At 39.7% G+C, this 15162-nt stretch overlaps 1 protein-coding gene across 2 annotated transcripts in view; it reads right to left on the bottom strand.

The window, feature by feature from the left end:
* Positions 1-437: 437 nt before the first annotated feature.
* The window catches only part of LOC100720617 (cyclin-Y-like protein 1), a 48386-nt gene continuing 33661 nt past the window's right edge, over positions 438-15162 (bottom strand). For both annotated transcript variants that reach the window (XM_063233897.1, XM_003470099.5), the window contains 3 exons: positions 10520-10686; positions 8395-8557; positions 438-6712 (listed from right to left, as the gene is read on the bottom strand). In XM_063233897.1, the coding sequence (XP_063089967.1) occupies positions 6602-6712; positions 8395-8557; positions 10520-10686 (441 nt within the window). In that variant the 3' untranslated portion in view covers positions 438-6601. The remainder of the gene's footprint in view (positions 6713-8394; positions 8558-10519; positions 10687-15162) is intronic.

The raw sequence follows: 15162 nt of genomic DNA on the forward strand, positions 1-15162 counted from the left end.
GGCTAGGCACCTTAATTAAAGAAACCTTGCATGTATTTGGTCTATTTTTAATAAAAGATATGCCTGAGAATAATGTGTTAACGTCAAATTGTCTGTCTGAAGTGATTCTTTGTACAGCAACTTCAACTTACGTTCCTATGATGTCGTTTCTCTGCCATTACTCTCTGCAAACATCCAACACCTGATCTAATTCTGCGCTACTACTGTCATTTTTCTTTGGGACGTTTTACCACTCATGTGCTTTCCACACTCAGATACCCTGTCTAACTACATTAAGTTCAGGTGGTAAAAGGGGCTAAATAAAATGTTAATTGTTAATTACTCTACCTACCAGAGGTCTAGGTCAAGCCAGCTTTAATGCAGTTAGCTTGAGAATACTTTAAAACCCACCAGGAATGACATAAAACACTTCAGTTCTGTAGAGTTGTAATGTGATGTAAACTGCAAATTGTTACAAAACACACCAGTTATGTATTTTAATCAAAACAATTTACTTTTTAAAATATAAACATGGCAATAAAAAAACACTTGTAAGTTCTAATTTTTTTTCAAAATACAACTGCAATTAATATTCAAATATCCAAGCTTGAAATTCCATAAACTGCTTTCTTTTGAAGTGATAGATTACAGTCTTTCTGATGCAATTGCATATTACTTATGTCCCTTTTTAAAAAGTGTAACCTACAGCTCAAGGTTGTGTGAGGCTCTGCTGCACTATGAGAAAGTATTCCCAGTCCAGAAGGGCCATGTACAGGCAGGATTCCTGGGTTACATTTGAGTAGAGAAACAGATTTCACACAGCAAGAGCACTGACCCTTAATATTTCAAATTTAAGTGATGTTGTAAATCTCCTCAAATTACCAGATACTACCCTTAAGTCTTTCAGTAACGTTCCTAAGGGTCAGGTAAGCTCCCTGTTAAATAGAAGGATGTGAAATGGGGCTCCTAAAACCAGGTGAACTTACAGAATAGACTTTAAGAAAATTTATGCCACTTGCTACCAGCCCCTAATGTCTTTTTAATACATGTGAATTAACACTGCTCTTAATAATCCTCCACCACATCCAGAGAAAAGAAATTTCGTTGATCAAAACAGTGCACAGCCCCCGGAGAACTATTTAAAAACAGAAGAAACATCCTTTAGCAATACAAGCCACTCCAAAAATCAGTGTAATTTTAAGCTTTGATGCCAGTAAAGGTACAGAATCTACAGTTATAAAATATTGTTTTAATTTTTAAAAAGTGGAATATTGAATTTTCATCCCTCCTAATATTACCGTTAAGAGACACTCGGGGAGACAGTGGAGGCAGCAGTAAGAATACGGGCCACTTTCCAGTGGGCGGCACAGAGCCAGGTTTGGGGAGCGCAGTGAGCACGGTGACCCCGCTGTACCAGTGCAGGCTGGCACAACAAGCAGCCAGGGGGCCAACATTTAATTCCAAAGGCCTGGGGCGAACTCCACAGCAGCAGGCCACTGCACGGCCAGCCTCTGGGAGTGGAATTAGGGAAGAGTCATTCAGTCACAGTAGAAGCCGGCAGTGGGAAGCCGACTGGGGGAAATTCTGATGGGAGGTAGAAGCTGGGACCACCTGGGCTCCACCCAGGTGGCTACCAGAAGCCAGTTTCTTCTCTAAATACAAAGGCCTGGAGGCAACGTCCTGGCCTGGAACCAGCAGAGTGGCCTTGGCCCAGCGATGTGAGCACGAAAGCAGGCTTGGCCTGCAGCGGGACAACGGCACCCCCTGCCCTACCGCCAGGGCTTAAGAGCAGTGTATGGTGTCCCACAGAGGAAGCTGTGCAAGTTGCGTTAGGAGCCAATTGTACAGTGGTCTGGGAGCAACCCCAAGCTTGCCCCACCAGAGGGCGTCACAGCAGCTGGGTGAGCACCACCGAGACAACCAGGGTAAGGACAAGCGGGCATATGCATGTTGTCCGCTTAAGACCAGCTCCCTGAGTGTCAGCCCCCACACCAGAGGCCAAGATCAGCCCCGTCACCCACATAGATCCTACTGCAAACCTGGCAGGATGACACAGCACATTTCTGGAACAGACACTACCACAGAACTGTGGACACCAGAGTTTTATTTTCCTTTTGTTTTCTTTCCTTTTTCTGTCTGGTTGGGAGTTTTTTTGCGAGCATGTGTCTAATCTTTTGTTTTCTTCTATTCATCTTGTGTCTATCCTCAGATCGCTCTCGATTTTATAATGTCTTCATAAGTGAACACTGTCTCCTCTGATTCACTTCAATATTCTTTTGCTATCTCTTTCATCCTTTCTCTCCTGTGCTCTTCTCCAGTTTCCCAAAACTTGGGTCATCATCCTTTGCCCTCCAGCATTGCCTTTATTATATTTGTCCTCATTCACCTGTTTCATTCCCTTTCCCTCTTAATCCCCACCCCCAGAGTAAAATCACTCTACTAAAGGGAAATCACTGCATCTAAGTCCATGCTGTATGCTGGGCTTTGTTACAGAACTGTACAACCTGATGCTATTACTGCTAGCTGTACTACATTAGCCAGGATGTCAGTTGTAATCAGTTTTTCTCCCTTGTATTGTCTGAGGTCATAACCATTACCATACTCCTGTACCAAAGGACTAGGTAAAGAGATAGCAACTTCTCATTGTTAATAAACTGGAAAGGTAGGTACTTGGGCTAGATACCACCTACACCTAGATGATGTCTCTGAGGAATGGACATTTCCCAGGGAAACCTCAATATTAGTGATGAAGCTATCATAAAAAATCTACAAGCATCAACAGACCAAAACAACAGAGTAAAACAAAATAGAAAATGACAAGACACAGGAAGAGACAAGAAGATGGCAGCTTGACAGGTAGCTGGGTAGAGAGCCTCTCTAGGAAAAACAGCTCAGACCCTAGAATTTGATAACGTGGAGAGGGCCGGATGAGAGAAGAGGGATTTTTTTGACCCATAACAAAACTGAAGGAAAAAGAAAAATAGGAAGAGGAAGGAAAAACATGGGTGGAGGGCTGGAGCTGGATGCGGACCTGTCCCATGCTGTGCTGGGAACACCGTGGAGTCGCACAATTCAAGGTTGCGTTGAAGCCACTGCTAATAGCCAGAGTTGGTGAATCCCTGGCCCTTGGCAGGAGGACATGGCACAGCAGAGAGTGGAGCCAAGGTGAAGAACTGCATTAATTCTCAGTGAGTGCTGGAAATTGGGCCCTATGGCGGGTGTGGCCGGCTGGAAGACATGTTGAAGTTGGGCAGAACAGGCCTGAGACCAGCGCCAGGGTGCCATCAGTCAGCTGCCCCTGGCCCAAAGCAGACTGGTAGGACCTGCTTGGGCTGAGTCACACCCCTGGTCAGGACCCAATAGCCAGGGACAAAACTGTCCCAACCCTGTGATATCCGCCACAGCACAGCCTAAGTTGCTGAAGGCATTTGCGGTTGACTGGCTCAGAGGAGAGGGGCCAGCCCACATCATCCCTGCGTGCACCTCACATAACAGCCAACTTGAGAAGGCAGCAAGCCCCAGCCAGCATGCTTCAGAAAAACTGTAAGCAATTCAAAGAGGGCCTGAGACCTCCACCACACCCCTGTTTGAAAGAAGCCAGAAACATGACGAGAAAAAAATAAGAAAAAACTTCCAGCTGATGACCCTGGGAAAATAAGCCCAGGAGAGTTAAATATAGAAGAAGAGAACCACTGCAGCAATCATGCAATATTGGCTACAACATCAGCGGATATAAAGAAATACCTTCATGACCTCATAGACAAACTTAAAACTAAAATTGTAACTCAAGTGAGGCAAGATATGAAAAGATTAATAAAAGAAATGCTAAGCCCCTCTCAAGAAGACACATATGGAAGAATGGAAGAACCCAGAAAAGGAATAGAAACCTTTGGTGAAGAATATAAACAAAATCTAGAATAGATGAGACAGATCCAAAGAGATTACCAGGAAATTAAAAACTCCATTGAAAGCTGGCAAAATGCCTTGACAGAAACTAAAGTTAGCCTTTTGAAACTTGAAGATAGATTTATAATGTGTGATCGTGAAAGAAAAGACTTCTTAAAAATAACAAGGAACTAGGAAGTAACAATTCAAAAGCTAGAAAATGACAAGAGAATCTATAATTTAAGAATAGAGAACATGAGGTGAAGAAGCAGGAGTCACCACAAATGAATTACAAAGGCTATTCACAGAAATAATTAAGGAAAACCCCCCAAGCATAGGAAAAAGAAATGATATCCAGATAAATGAGGCATACAGAACTCCAACCATCTACAACCAAAACAGATCTACACCCAGACATATAATAATCAAGATTCCAGAAATTCACCACAAGAACAGAATATTAAAAGTGGTAAGAAAAGAATCAGATCACCTATACAGGAAAACTCATCAAAATAACAACAGACTTCTCAACACAAACTCTCAAATCAAGAAGAGCCTGGGGGGAAGTAGGCCATGCCTCGAAAGAAAATAACCTCCAACCCAGATTGATGTACCCTGAAAAACTCTCTCTCAAAATTAATGGAGAAACAAGATGTTTCCAAGACAAGGACGAACTGTGGGAATTCATGGCCACCAATCCAACCCTACAAAAAATACTGAAGGAACTTCTAGAGAGAGAGAGAGGAAAAAATACCAGGAGTCCAGCAACAGTGGCAGAGAGACCTCAATGAATGGGGCAGACAGTGGAATGAAGGAGAAAAGTGAACAAATAATTGCAGAAAAATTGAATAGCAGAGATGAGGCAGAGAAGGTGGGCTATAATCTCTAATATAGATAGCCTTGATACACTAACAAAAAGAACCACAGACAGAGTAGATTAGGAGGCAGGATCCATCAAGATGCTCTGAATAGGAGATATACTCAATCTGAAAGGTTAATAAAGTCAAAGATGAGAAAATGATGCTCTATGTGACAGGGAACCAGAGAGAAATAGAGGCAACTCATCCAGCAGCTGCGGATAGGTTGGAAAGTCATGACACTTTTGTGCAGTGGAGTACTACTCAGCTAGAAGGAAGGAAAACCTTGTGGCTTTAGTTACAGGAATACAGCTCAAGATCAAGCTCAGAAGTAAAAAGTTTCAGCACCACTCAGATAGATAGCAGGTTGCTCCTCTAATCTAAAAACTAAAGGAGCGAGAGGGACCCAAAATATACAAAGCATCCTGAGAAAGGGAAAGGAGAGGAACTGCCTAAAAAAGGTAGGCAGAGGACATTGTTAATAGTGTATCAGGATTTAAAAGCCACATTAGTCTTATTGCTCTGTTTATTTTGATTTTATTTTGTTCCAGTCTGTCTACTCATACTAGATTTGAGGGCACAGACAGCTAAACCCAAAATAGCAGGCTATACTATGGTAACTATCCTTAATTTCCTATTAACTTAAACTGAAGCCCTATATTACTTACATTGTCTTACTATGGCTGATCTTATTTGAAGCTGGTTTGTTAGACCACTGTTTTGTCTTGACTGATTTTATTCATGTTTGATATGCTTGATAGTATCAAGTCTGAGAGTAGAGGCAACTATTCTGAAGATGACAAGATGTAATAAGATATCCACTCTGGTTTGATTATTAACTGCTTTTGAAGTCCTATAATGTCTCCAATGTTGTGTTTTTATTAAAATTGCTATATAATGCTATTTAATTATATTATGTCTGATGATGTAGACAATTCTATTGAAAATAACGAGAAAGCATAGTTACTACTGTAGATCACCTAATATTGTGGTTTTATATGTCTTTCGTTTCATGTTTTTCTAGGAATTTGTTTTGTTGTCTTGTTTTGATCTGTTTTTCCCTATAATACAGAAAGGATAGATATACATGTAGATATTCACACATATGGAGAATTTCTAAACAGTTTATGGGAACAGATTATATAATGCACGATGTAATGAACAGATACTCTGAATAAGAAGAGACACTAAGATACACAGTGCTGTCTGTAGCATTATGATATAAAATCTAGCAATATTATTATTCACTGTTCAGAATGATATTGGTCTAGTCTCTTATGTTTAATTTTAGCATACGTAAAGATATGGAAAGCTACTTCAAAGAGAATGAGAGACATTATGGTAGTCATTGTTGATTTCCCCAGTGTCCGGTCTTGAAGACCTAAAAAGTCTTCATCATTCTGTTATGACTAGATTAGTTCTACAATGTTCAGTATGTATTCAATATGGGTGAAAATAGGGACAACTATTTGGAAGAAAACTAGAGACAAAATGATAGACAGTAATGATCTCCAGTGGAAATCCATGTTTCTTAAAATTATTTCCTTATGATCTGTTTTGTTCCATTTTGTTAAAATAAAAAAAAAGAAAATGACAAGACACAGAAGCAAAATGTAGCCCTAGACCTCTGGCCCACCCAGGACAAGTCCAGAGCATAATGAGATAGAGAATATTGGAAGACACCCTCTCGAACTTTCTAATATGATAGTATCAGAAGTAAAAAAACAAATGGAGATGCAAGTACCATTGTCCAGGAGTCTCTTGAACTCAAGATCATATCTTTTAAATATTTACTTATCAGGTTTTTTTTAAAGCAAGAGAAGTATTTTCCCTCTTGTGTAAATGAGGGGTTGGTGACATCATAGCTCCCTTTTTCCCTTTTAAGAGAGGACAGCATTAGACAGCCGGATACCAATAAAATTGCCTTCACTGGAAGACCTTCTCATAGCTGCTCTGCTCAAGTCTTCATCTTCACACAACCTTGACATGGCCTAGGAAAGTCAATTGATAGAATAAAGGAACAGTTTTCTTAAAATCTTAAAGAGAAAGTATCACTGATGTTCAGTCATGCTGCGCCCTCGGCTGGCTACTTCAGGGTGACTACTGCTTTGGCTGGCTGTGGCCTGCACTGCGATGCTACTTCCTGCCAATTCACTAACATCCTTTAAGGTCGATGATTAGATTACCAGGAAAAGGAAACTCAAGTTTTAAAAACTTTTGTGATGTTTTTAAAAAGTTTTGTGATGACAGCAGCAGCAACATCTGTTATCTGTGCAACTGTTCATTAAAAATGGTAAATCTACATGTGTGTGAAATATCAGTAAACACTGTGTCAGCTGTCTCAACTCCACCTGATCTTCATTACTTATCACAAACATTAAGCCACACTCACAGAGGCGTGGAGGGGCTGATACTCTACTGCAGGTCAGGACAGGCCTAATGACTGAAATATCAAAAGGTGCTCCTTCAGGGCTGGAGATTTAGCTCAGCAGCATAAGTGCCTGCTTTGCAAGCAGGTGGTCATGAGTTTGATCCCCGATATTGATAAAAAAGAAAAAGGCAAAAAAAAAAAAAAAAAAAAAAAGGTGCTCCTTCAAATGCTCATAAATTATGGGAGAAAAACATTATTCCAAAACACTACTGAATCCCCATAGAAAGTGCCATTTGAACATCAGCATCCATTTCAAGTGTGAATTATTTTGGTGTATGCTCACCACAAGTCAGGAGCATGTTATTTTATTTTGCCTCATGTGAACTACAGCTTCCATTTAGAACCTAAGTCTTTCCAACTGCCAGTACCTGACACACACACAGCACCATCACACACCCTCAGCATAGGACTCTCACATTGGACACTAAGGATCTCTCTAGTGAACTCTTGGGTTTGTACTGTGATAGCTGCATGCTGACATGAATTTGAAAACTGAGTAAAAGGTAGTGAAGAATAGTTAAGGGAACACTGCATTTGTAGACATAAGGAATACAACCTCAAAGGATTAGTCGTGAATTGCTATGGAGAAAGGTAGAGGTTCAAAAGAAAAGGTATTATGACCAGATGAATTTTCATTAAGATCTCCAGTGGGCTTCCTATGAAATCTGTATTTCTTTAAATTGTTTTTTAACTGCTATGTTCTGTTTTGATATGTTTAATCTTACCCTCTTTGAGAAGTAAAACAAATGTGTAGGACTGATAACCATGTTACTGAGCTCTTGTTCGATCATAGAGCAGAAGGGTTTGTAGTGTCACTTTATGAATGTCATTCTAAATGCTTTAATTCCATAACATGAACAGCTACTTCTAAGATGACAATGTGTAACTTATCAACCAGCAATTTCTTACCGTTTGTTTTTCTGTAAGTTTGTATCATTTCTACCCTTTTTTAAAATCTCCATGTATTCTTTTGTTTCCTTTTCTTTAAATAAAAAATTTTAAAAAAATAGTATGAGGTTCAGTTAAAGGAGAGGTAGTATCTACTTTTTAAAAATAATGCACATCTTTATAATAAACCAAAAAAGAACTGAGAAATGTGACTGACTCCAAAGGACTGGTAAGCTCCTCGATGTGTTAATCTGAATACTTTCCATTTCCCTAAACACTACTTAATAAGATTCAGTCACAGATGCTGGCTTGGGTAACTCACAGAAACCCCCCTTGGTAAAAGCATAGCCTTACCTCGAGGTTCTGTGCTCTTTCTTTGGTGAGAGGTGCGAACACAAAACACACATCATTGTCATCTGCTAAAGAGCGAAGGTCAAAGTAGTATTTAGCATAAACACTGGAAGACACATTAACATTGAATTCAAGCAGGTCCAAGTAATGCCTTTCCAACTCATTCCTGGGGAAGAAGAACACAGAAAACTCAACCAAACAGTCAAATGGGTTATCTTCAAAATTTTGATTTTAATTTTCTAGGATTACTATAAATTCTGAGACCTATGAAGCTACCCAACAGGAAGAAGACACTCATGTTCCAACATGGTACAGCTACATTCAGTCCTTTCTGGAACCCAATAAAGTCGGAATCCTGACTCAACAGCAGCCATTTTGTTCAGTAAAGCTGTAGCCATTTTGTTCCCTGCCACTGAACTCAGCTAAATCATATGATTTGTCATCAAACTGAAACTTCTGTGAATGTGCTAAAAACAACTTTACTTCATACAACTATGCTCATTACAAGATGCCCACTGTACCATGATCTTCAGCCAAAGCTTATCTAGTTTTTGTAGCTTCTGTTTGCCACCCTATAAGAACGACAAACTCTCTGTAATCTGTACCTCAGACTTTTGAGCCTACTCTGCTGGAGTCTACCAGTGTTAATAAAAATTTCTTTTCTTCTCCTGAGCTGCTGGCTACTACTGCTGACTTAATTTTCCTGCAATACCAGCACTGCTGCATTTCAGGGGAGGACAGCGCTTATGGCCTGTTGCTGGTTCATGGTTCTTTCTTCAGAGTTCATCAGTGCATCTGTGTGACTCATGCTCCACATATATTCACCAGGCCTCACTACAGTGAGCAGATAAAAATTTAATGTATGCTGATGTTAGCTCTCAAAAACTCTCATACATCTTCAGTAGCTTGTAAGAGCAAGGGTTACCAAATTAGAGAGTCGCCAACAGAAGATTCACCACTGTTCTCATCCTGAGGAAGAAAATTCTTCAGGCAACAAGGACTCCAGAGACAGGGAGAGAGAGAGAGAGAGAGAGAGAGAGAGAGAGAGAGAGAGAGAGAGAGGGAGGGGGAGAGAGAGAGAGAGAGAGGGAGGGGGAGAGAGAGAGAGAGAGAGAGAGAGAGAGAGAGAGAGAGAGAGAGAGAGAGAGAGAATCTGCACTGGATAGGAAACCTCCCCCCATCCCAGCTACGTCAAAGAGCACCTTAGTAGACTAAGGTGACAAACTGTGACCATGACAATCAAGATATTTATTTTAAACTTTGGAGGACAAAGATCAAAGGCAGGAGTTTTGGCTAGACTAAATCCAATTTAGTGTTTGGCTTTTGGTCCACAGAGATGTGACCTCTGGCAGAGAACTGGACACACATACTCTTGTTTCTGTGCTTGGAAACCCCAAGATGATCAGTACCTGCTGCCCCTCACCAGAGAGAATGCACACACACACACACACACACACACACACACACACACACGGGCCAGTTCAGTACAGTAGAAATAGAAATGACTGGGAACAGTCTGCTGCTATATAACTATGCAGCTGCCTATTCACACTCAATATGCATAAAATCAGACCCATTTCTATATACATGCAACTCTCCTAATCCAGCAGAGGCAGGCACAGGCATCTGGAACCTTTCTTGCTGAATGTTCTGGTTATTCTAACAACAGATGTTCAGATAAAAATGCAAAGAAAAACCAGGAAAAGCAAACATATGTGACTAAGGCTGAAGCCATAACTTAGTAAACACACCACTGTCCCAGAAACTTTAACACTGGCCATTTATTTCAAAAGCCAAACACACAATCCTTAGAAAAGTGGCTGAAACTTGTAGGTACTGGAAAGCCATAAAGATATGTACTGTAGTATATGTTTCTGGTGCTAAGCCGATAAAATGTTTGGCAAAAACCAGAACATACTTCAATTCATCAAGTGTATCATTACAATAATAATCCATCAAAATCTACCAATTTTTGATAGATGATATGAATTTTTATATGATAGCTGGAGAAAAATAGTTTCCATTTTGAGTTATGTCCTATTTAAAAGCATTTCTTAAAATTCATATGTTATGAGATTAAATGAACTGGAAAATGACTAGAAAATTTACCAAAACCTTTCATACTCACATGTCCTCAAGTGTAATATTCTTGAGGATCTGGCAGAAATCGATATTCCATATAGCGTCATCATGCCAAGCCTTGCAGGCGAGAAGAATGGCTCCCAAAACAATCCTCTTCCAGTTAGTAGGACAGATGTCCATCTCAGTATAAGATAAGAGCCTTTCCAAATAAACCTACAAAGAGCAGAGCACTGTTCTGTGATTTTAACTCTGAATGCTGTGTTAAGAATTTAATTCTTGTGAATGACAGTTCTGACCAGAAAGGGAAGGCCCTTTTATTTTTGAGTGCTACAGACATTTTTCTGAACTAAGGCAAGATGTCAGGTCACAGTTGGCAATCAGATATCTCTGCTGCCCATGTAAATTTCCTGTTCAATTCTGGTGATGGGAATGACTGACATCTCAGCAAAGGTCATCCAGAAGAGAGGCAAGACTATCATGTCACACTTATGAAGTACCCAGATGTAGGCCTGCTGTAAAGCTGTTCAATAAATACGGAGGGTCTCTAACATGCAATGTGGTATATCCAGCTGGCAGCTTTAGAATGGATTTAGATATTATTGAAATCCCTATATTACATAGTGTAACCCAAATACTATGTATTGTAATCCAAACATTGTAACCCTTTTTTTCAGTTCACCTCATAATCCAGAAAGTTATATTTGTAACTCCATAGAAATGTTATTCAAATTCCAGCACGTTAACTTTAATCTATCACCTCCCATGTAACCCACAGCGACAGTAAAGACACTGAGACATATTCAAAGTTATGGGCAGCCAAGTGACCCTAAGTCCATTCAAGTGAGGATATATGACAAAGGCCTTGATCCAAAGCCTCTCCCAGAATTTATTATCTCGTGAAGAAAGGAGAGGTTTGAGGATGAGGGACAGGGAGGATAGCAGGAACTATGTGAGTAACTTGAGCTTGCTGGGCAGGTGGGGAAAAAGCATCTTTCTGCAATATGCAGGGAGAATAAGAGGAATCAGTCTGCATAACTCAATTGTGGTAGCATTTCATTTGTTATAGGAGGCTGTTGCTTTAGTTTCTGATATGTAAACTTTTGTGCCCTGGGGAGTCATAGCCACTTACTTTGAGGCTGGTACCCAGCTGACATTGCTGGAGCTAACTGGCTTTGCCATCTCACTGGGGTTTCACCATTCTAACAGGGAACACAATGTAAGGAAACAGGAAATTGTCAGCTTGGCCTCAAGGATTCAGTGTTAGTACCTCGGCTAGCCTTATTTGCATTGCTTACATACAATAAAGGATGCGGAGTGGGATGGGTGAAAAACCACCATAGCCAACTCTATACATATCAATGAATGGAAACAGGATTCCATGTAACTAATGCTGAAGCAGCTGTTCTGCATTCAAGGGGAGCCACCCTAAGTGTCTCCTACAGGATATGTCATGGTCAAACATAACACGCAACTCATAGAACACTTTGATCTTCTTTGCTCAATATTAACGCTTTTAAAGCACAAGCTGGGCTGCTGCATCTAAATCAGCACAGCAGGGAGAGAGACGCGTGAAAGCTCTGAGAGTGAGAATCAGCAAATGGAGTTGAGGGTGGGATTGGCAGGGAGCCCTGCATTGACCTGCAGTGACTGAGAGGAATGGGGACCCTTCAATAGACTAGGAAGCTCCAACAGAGGACATTCTGGAACCAGGCAGACTAGCGGGAACAGGACGCTGCAGTGACTTTAGTTGCATAGTCCCCTCTCAAGCAGGATTGGTGAGGAGCGCTTGCCTGGGTGACGCCACAAACTAAGACCCAGTAGACTAGCCCAAACCAGGTCCCAGCACCTGGTGGTGCACTCTAGCAGTGAAGCCTTCAGTAGATTGACCTGGAAGGGCAGGCCCAGCAGAGGCTGCCCAGGTCTGTGTCTCCATAGTACACTGCAGTGGACGGGAACACCTAGCTGGCACAATTCAAACAAACTGTAACCAACAAAGAAAGAAACTGGGCCTCCTATATATGCTTGTATGGAAGGAACAAAAAGTATGGGAAGAGGGAGCAACAAGAAAGGGTCCTCAGTCCCCAATCCTGAGAACACTGATCCAGGAAAGGTAAATGCAAAAGAGAATGAGGACAGAAAACATGCAATATCAGGCACTGCACCAATAGACATAAAGCGCTATCTCTAGGACCTCATAGACGAGTTCAAAAGTGATGTATTTAATGAAGTAAAGCAATATATAAGTAGAATAGTTAGAGAAATGCTAAGCACTGCCCAAGAAAAAACAGATGGTAGAATGGAAGAACAGAAAGAAAGGGGAGAATTGATTGATGGAGAAAATAGAGAACACACAGAATACGTGAAGCAGGTTCAAAGAGATTACCAGGAAACTAAAAACTCTATTGAAAGCTGGCATAACAGCTTGAAAGAAACTAAGGATAGCTTATCTGGAGGACAGATTTGTAATGTGGGAGCATGAAATGAAAAACTTCTTAAAAATAACAAGGAAACAAACAGCAATAATACAAAGGCTAGAAGATGATAACGGGATATATAACAAGAATTAAGAACATAAAAGAAGAAGTAGGGATACAAACAAATGAACTACAAAAGCTATTCACAGAAATAATCCAAAAGAATTTCCCTAATTTAGCAAATGGTAAAGATATTCAGATGTATGAGGCATACAGGACCCCAGCCACCTACAACCCAAACAGAGCTACACTCAGCATATAATAATCAAAATTCCAGAAATCCATTATAAGAGCAGAATATTAAAAGCTGCCAGAGACAAGAAACAGATTACTTACAAGGGAACACCCATCAGAATTACAGCAGACTTCTCGGCACAAACCATCAAATCATGAAGAGCGTGGGGGGAAATAATTCAAGCTTTGAAAGATAATAATCTCCAGCCAAGATTGATATATCCTGCACAACTGTCCCTAGAAATTGATGGAAAAACAAGATGCTTCCAGGATAAAGAGGAACTAGGGGAATTTGCAACCATCAATTCAACTCTACAGAGAATACTGCAGGATATTCTAAAAAAGAAAAATACCAATATTCCAGAAACAGTGGCAGAGAGGCCACAATGAATGGAGCAGAAAGCAAAATGAAGAAGACAGACAACTAATGACAGAAAAAGAGCTCAACAGAAATGAGGCAGAGAAGGTTGGATGGTAGGAACAGCTATTCTGGAGAAAACAAGATATCATAATAGCTAGTGCTGATTTAATATCATCTTGTTTTGAAGTCCCATCAAGCTTTTGTTGTTCTGTCTCCATCAGTCTTAAAAGGTATCTTATCGGATTTTTTATATGTGTAATATAAACAAAAACTTTTATAGACAAGGAGATTATACAGAAACCATTGTTCATTTTCTGTTAGTTGATTCTAAATACCCTGTAATACTGTCATTCTCTTGAATGGTTTTACATTGTCTTGATATGTTTGATGATACAGTATACAAAGTTATACTCAGAGATTTCAAGGAAAGAGACACTATGGTAACTCCTTTTATGTCAGGATATCTTGTGGTGAAACACTATTTTGCTTAAATGGTTATGTTTTGACCTGTGCTGTTTTGTTGTTATGCCCTCTTTTATCTCAATCTCCTTTTTTATCTACTTTTTTATTTTTATCTTTTTAATTAAGGGAAAAATAAATTAAAAATAGCAGGATACATTATAGTAACCCACTTTGATTTCCTATTAACTTGATTTGAAATCCTGTATTGCCCTCAACATCTTATTTTGACTGATTTTCCCCTATTCTGCTTTGCTTGATAGTACCAAGTTCAAAAGTATAGGCAACAACTGTGAAGACAATAAGATTCATTATGACGCCCATTCCTGTTGACTATTATCTTCTTTTGAAGTCCTGTAATGTCTCCAATGTTTTGGTTTTATTGGTTTTGTTCTTTACTGTTTTGTTCAATTTTATTATAACCTATGATATAGGCAATTCTTTTTAAGATAGCAAGAGGCATTATGGTAACCTTTGTTGATCACCTTGTATTTTGTTTTTAAATTATGTATTATGTCCATCCTTTTGATTTGACTGACTCTGTTCTGTTATGTCACATCTGGTTTTACTCTCTTCAAAAAAAAGTAATAAGAACTGTGGGAGTAATAAAACCCAACATGTGTAATTGTCATTGTACAAAAGACAGGAAAAGAAAGTGCTCTAAACAATATATCTGCATGTATATTTAAGTGTATAAGATAGATAACCATATTACTGAGTTTTTTTTGATCATTGAACAGAACTGTTTGCAGTCTTTTGAATGTCCACTTCATATGCTTTAATAACTTGAACAACTGTTTCTAAGATGACAATATGTAATCTATTAACTAGTGATTTTCTACTGTTTATTTTTTCTGAAATTCTGTATAACTTGTACCCTTTTTCTATTTTTTTTTTCTTTTTCTCCTTAAGTAAAATAAAAAAAAAAAAGCACAAGCTGGAGAACTGGTGGACAAGACAGTCTCCTAGTGGCTGCTGAGCAGAGTAGTATGACAGGCACAGTGCTTTACAGTTGTACAGTTTTCCCCAAACTCAGTGTCCTTATAAGGAACCCACACGTACAACAGGATGGTCCTTCTTCTAGCAACTGTTGTTCCCACTCTTTGGGAAAATCAATGGTCTCTCTTGACATTACTTGCAACTTAGTTCATTTTGTTGGTA

The sequence above is a fragment of the Cavia porcellus genome, unplaced genomic scaffold (genome assembly GCF_034190915.1).
Source record: "Cavia porcellus strain 051 isolate PalLab524CR breed Dunkin Hartley unplaced genomic scaffold, mCavPor4.1 scaffold_23, whole genome shotgun sequence".
Classification (NCBI taxonomy): Eukaryota; Metazoa; Chordata; class Mammalia; order Rodentia; family Caviidae; genus Cavia; species Cavia porcellus.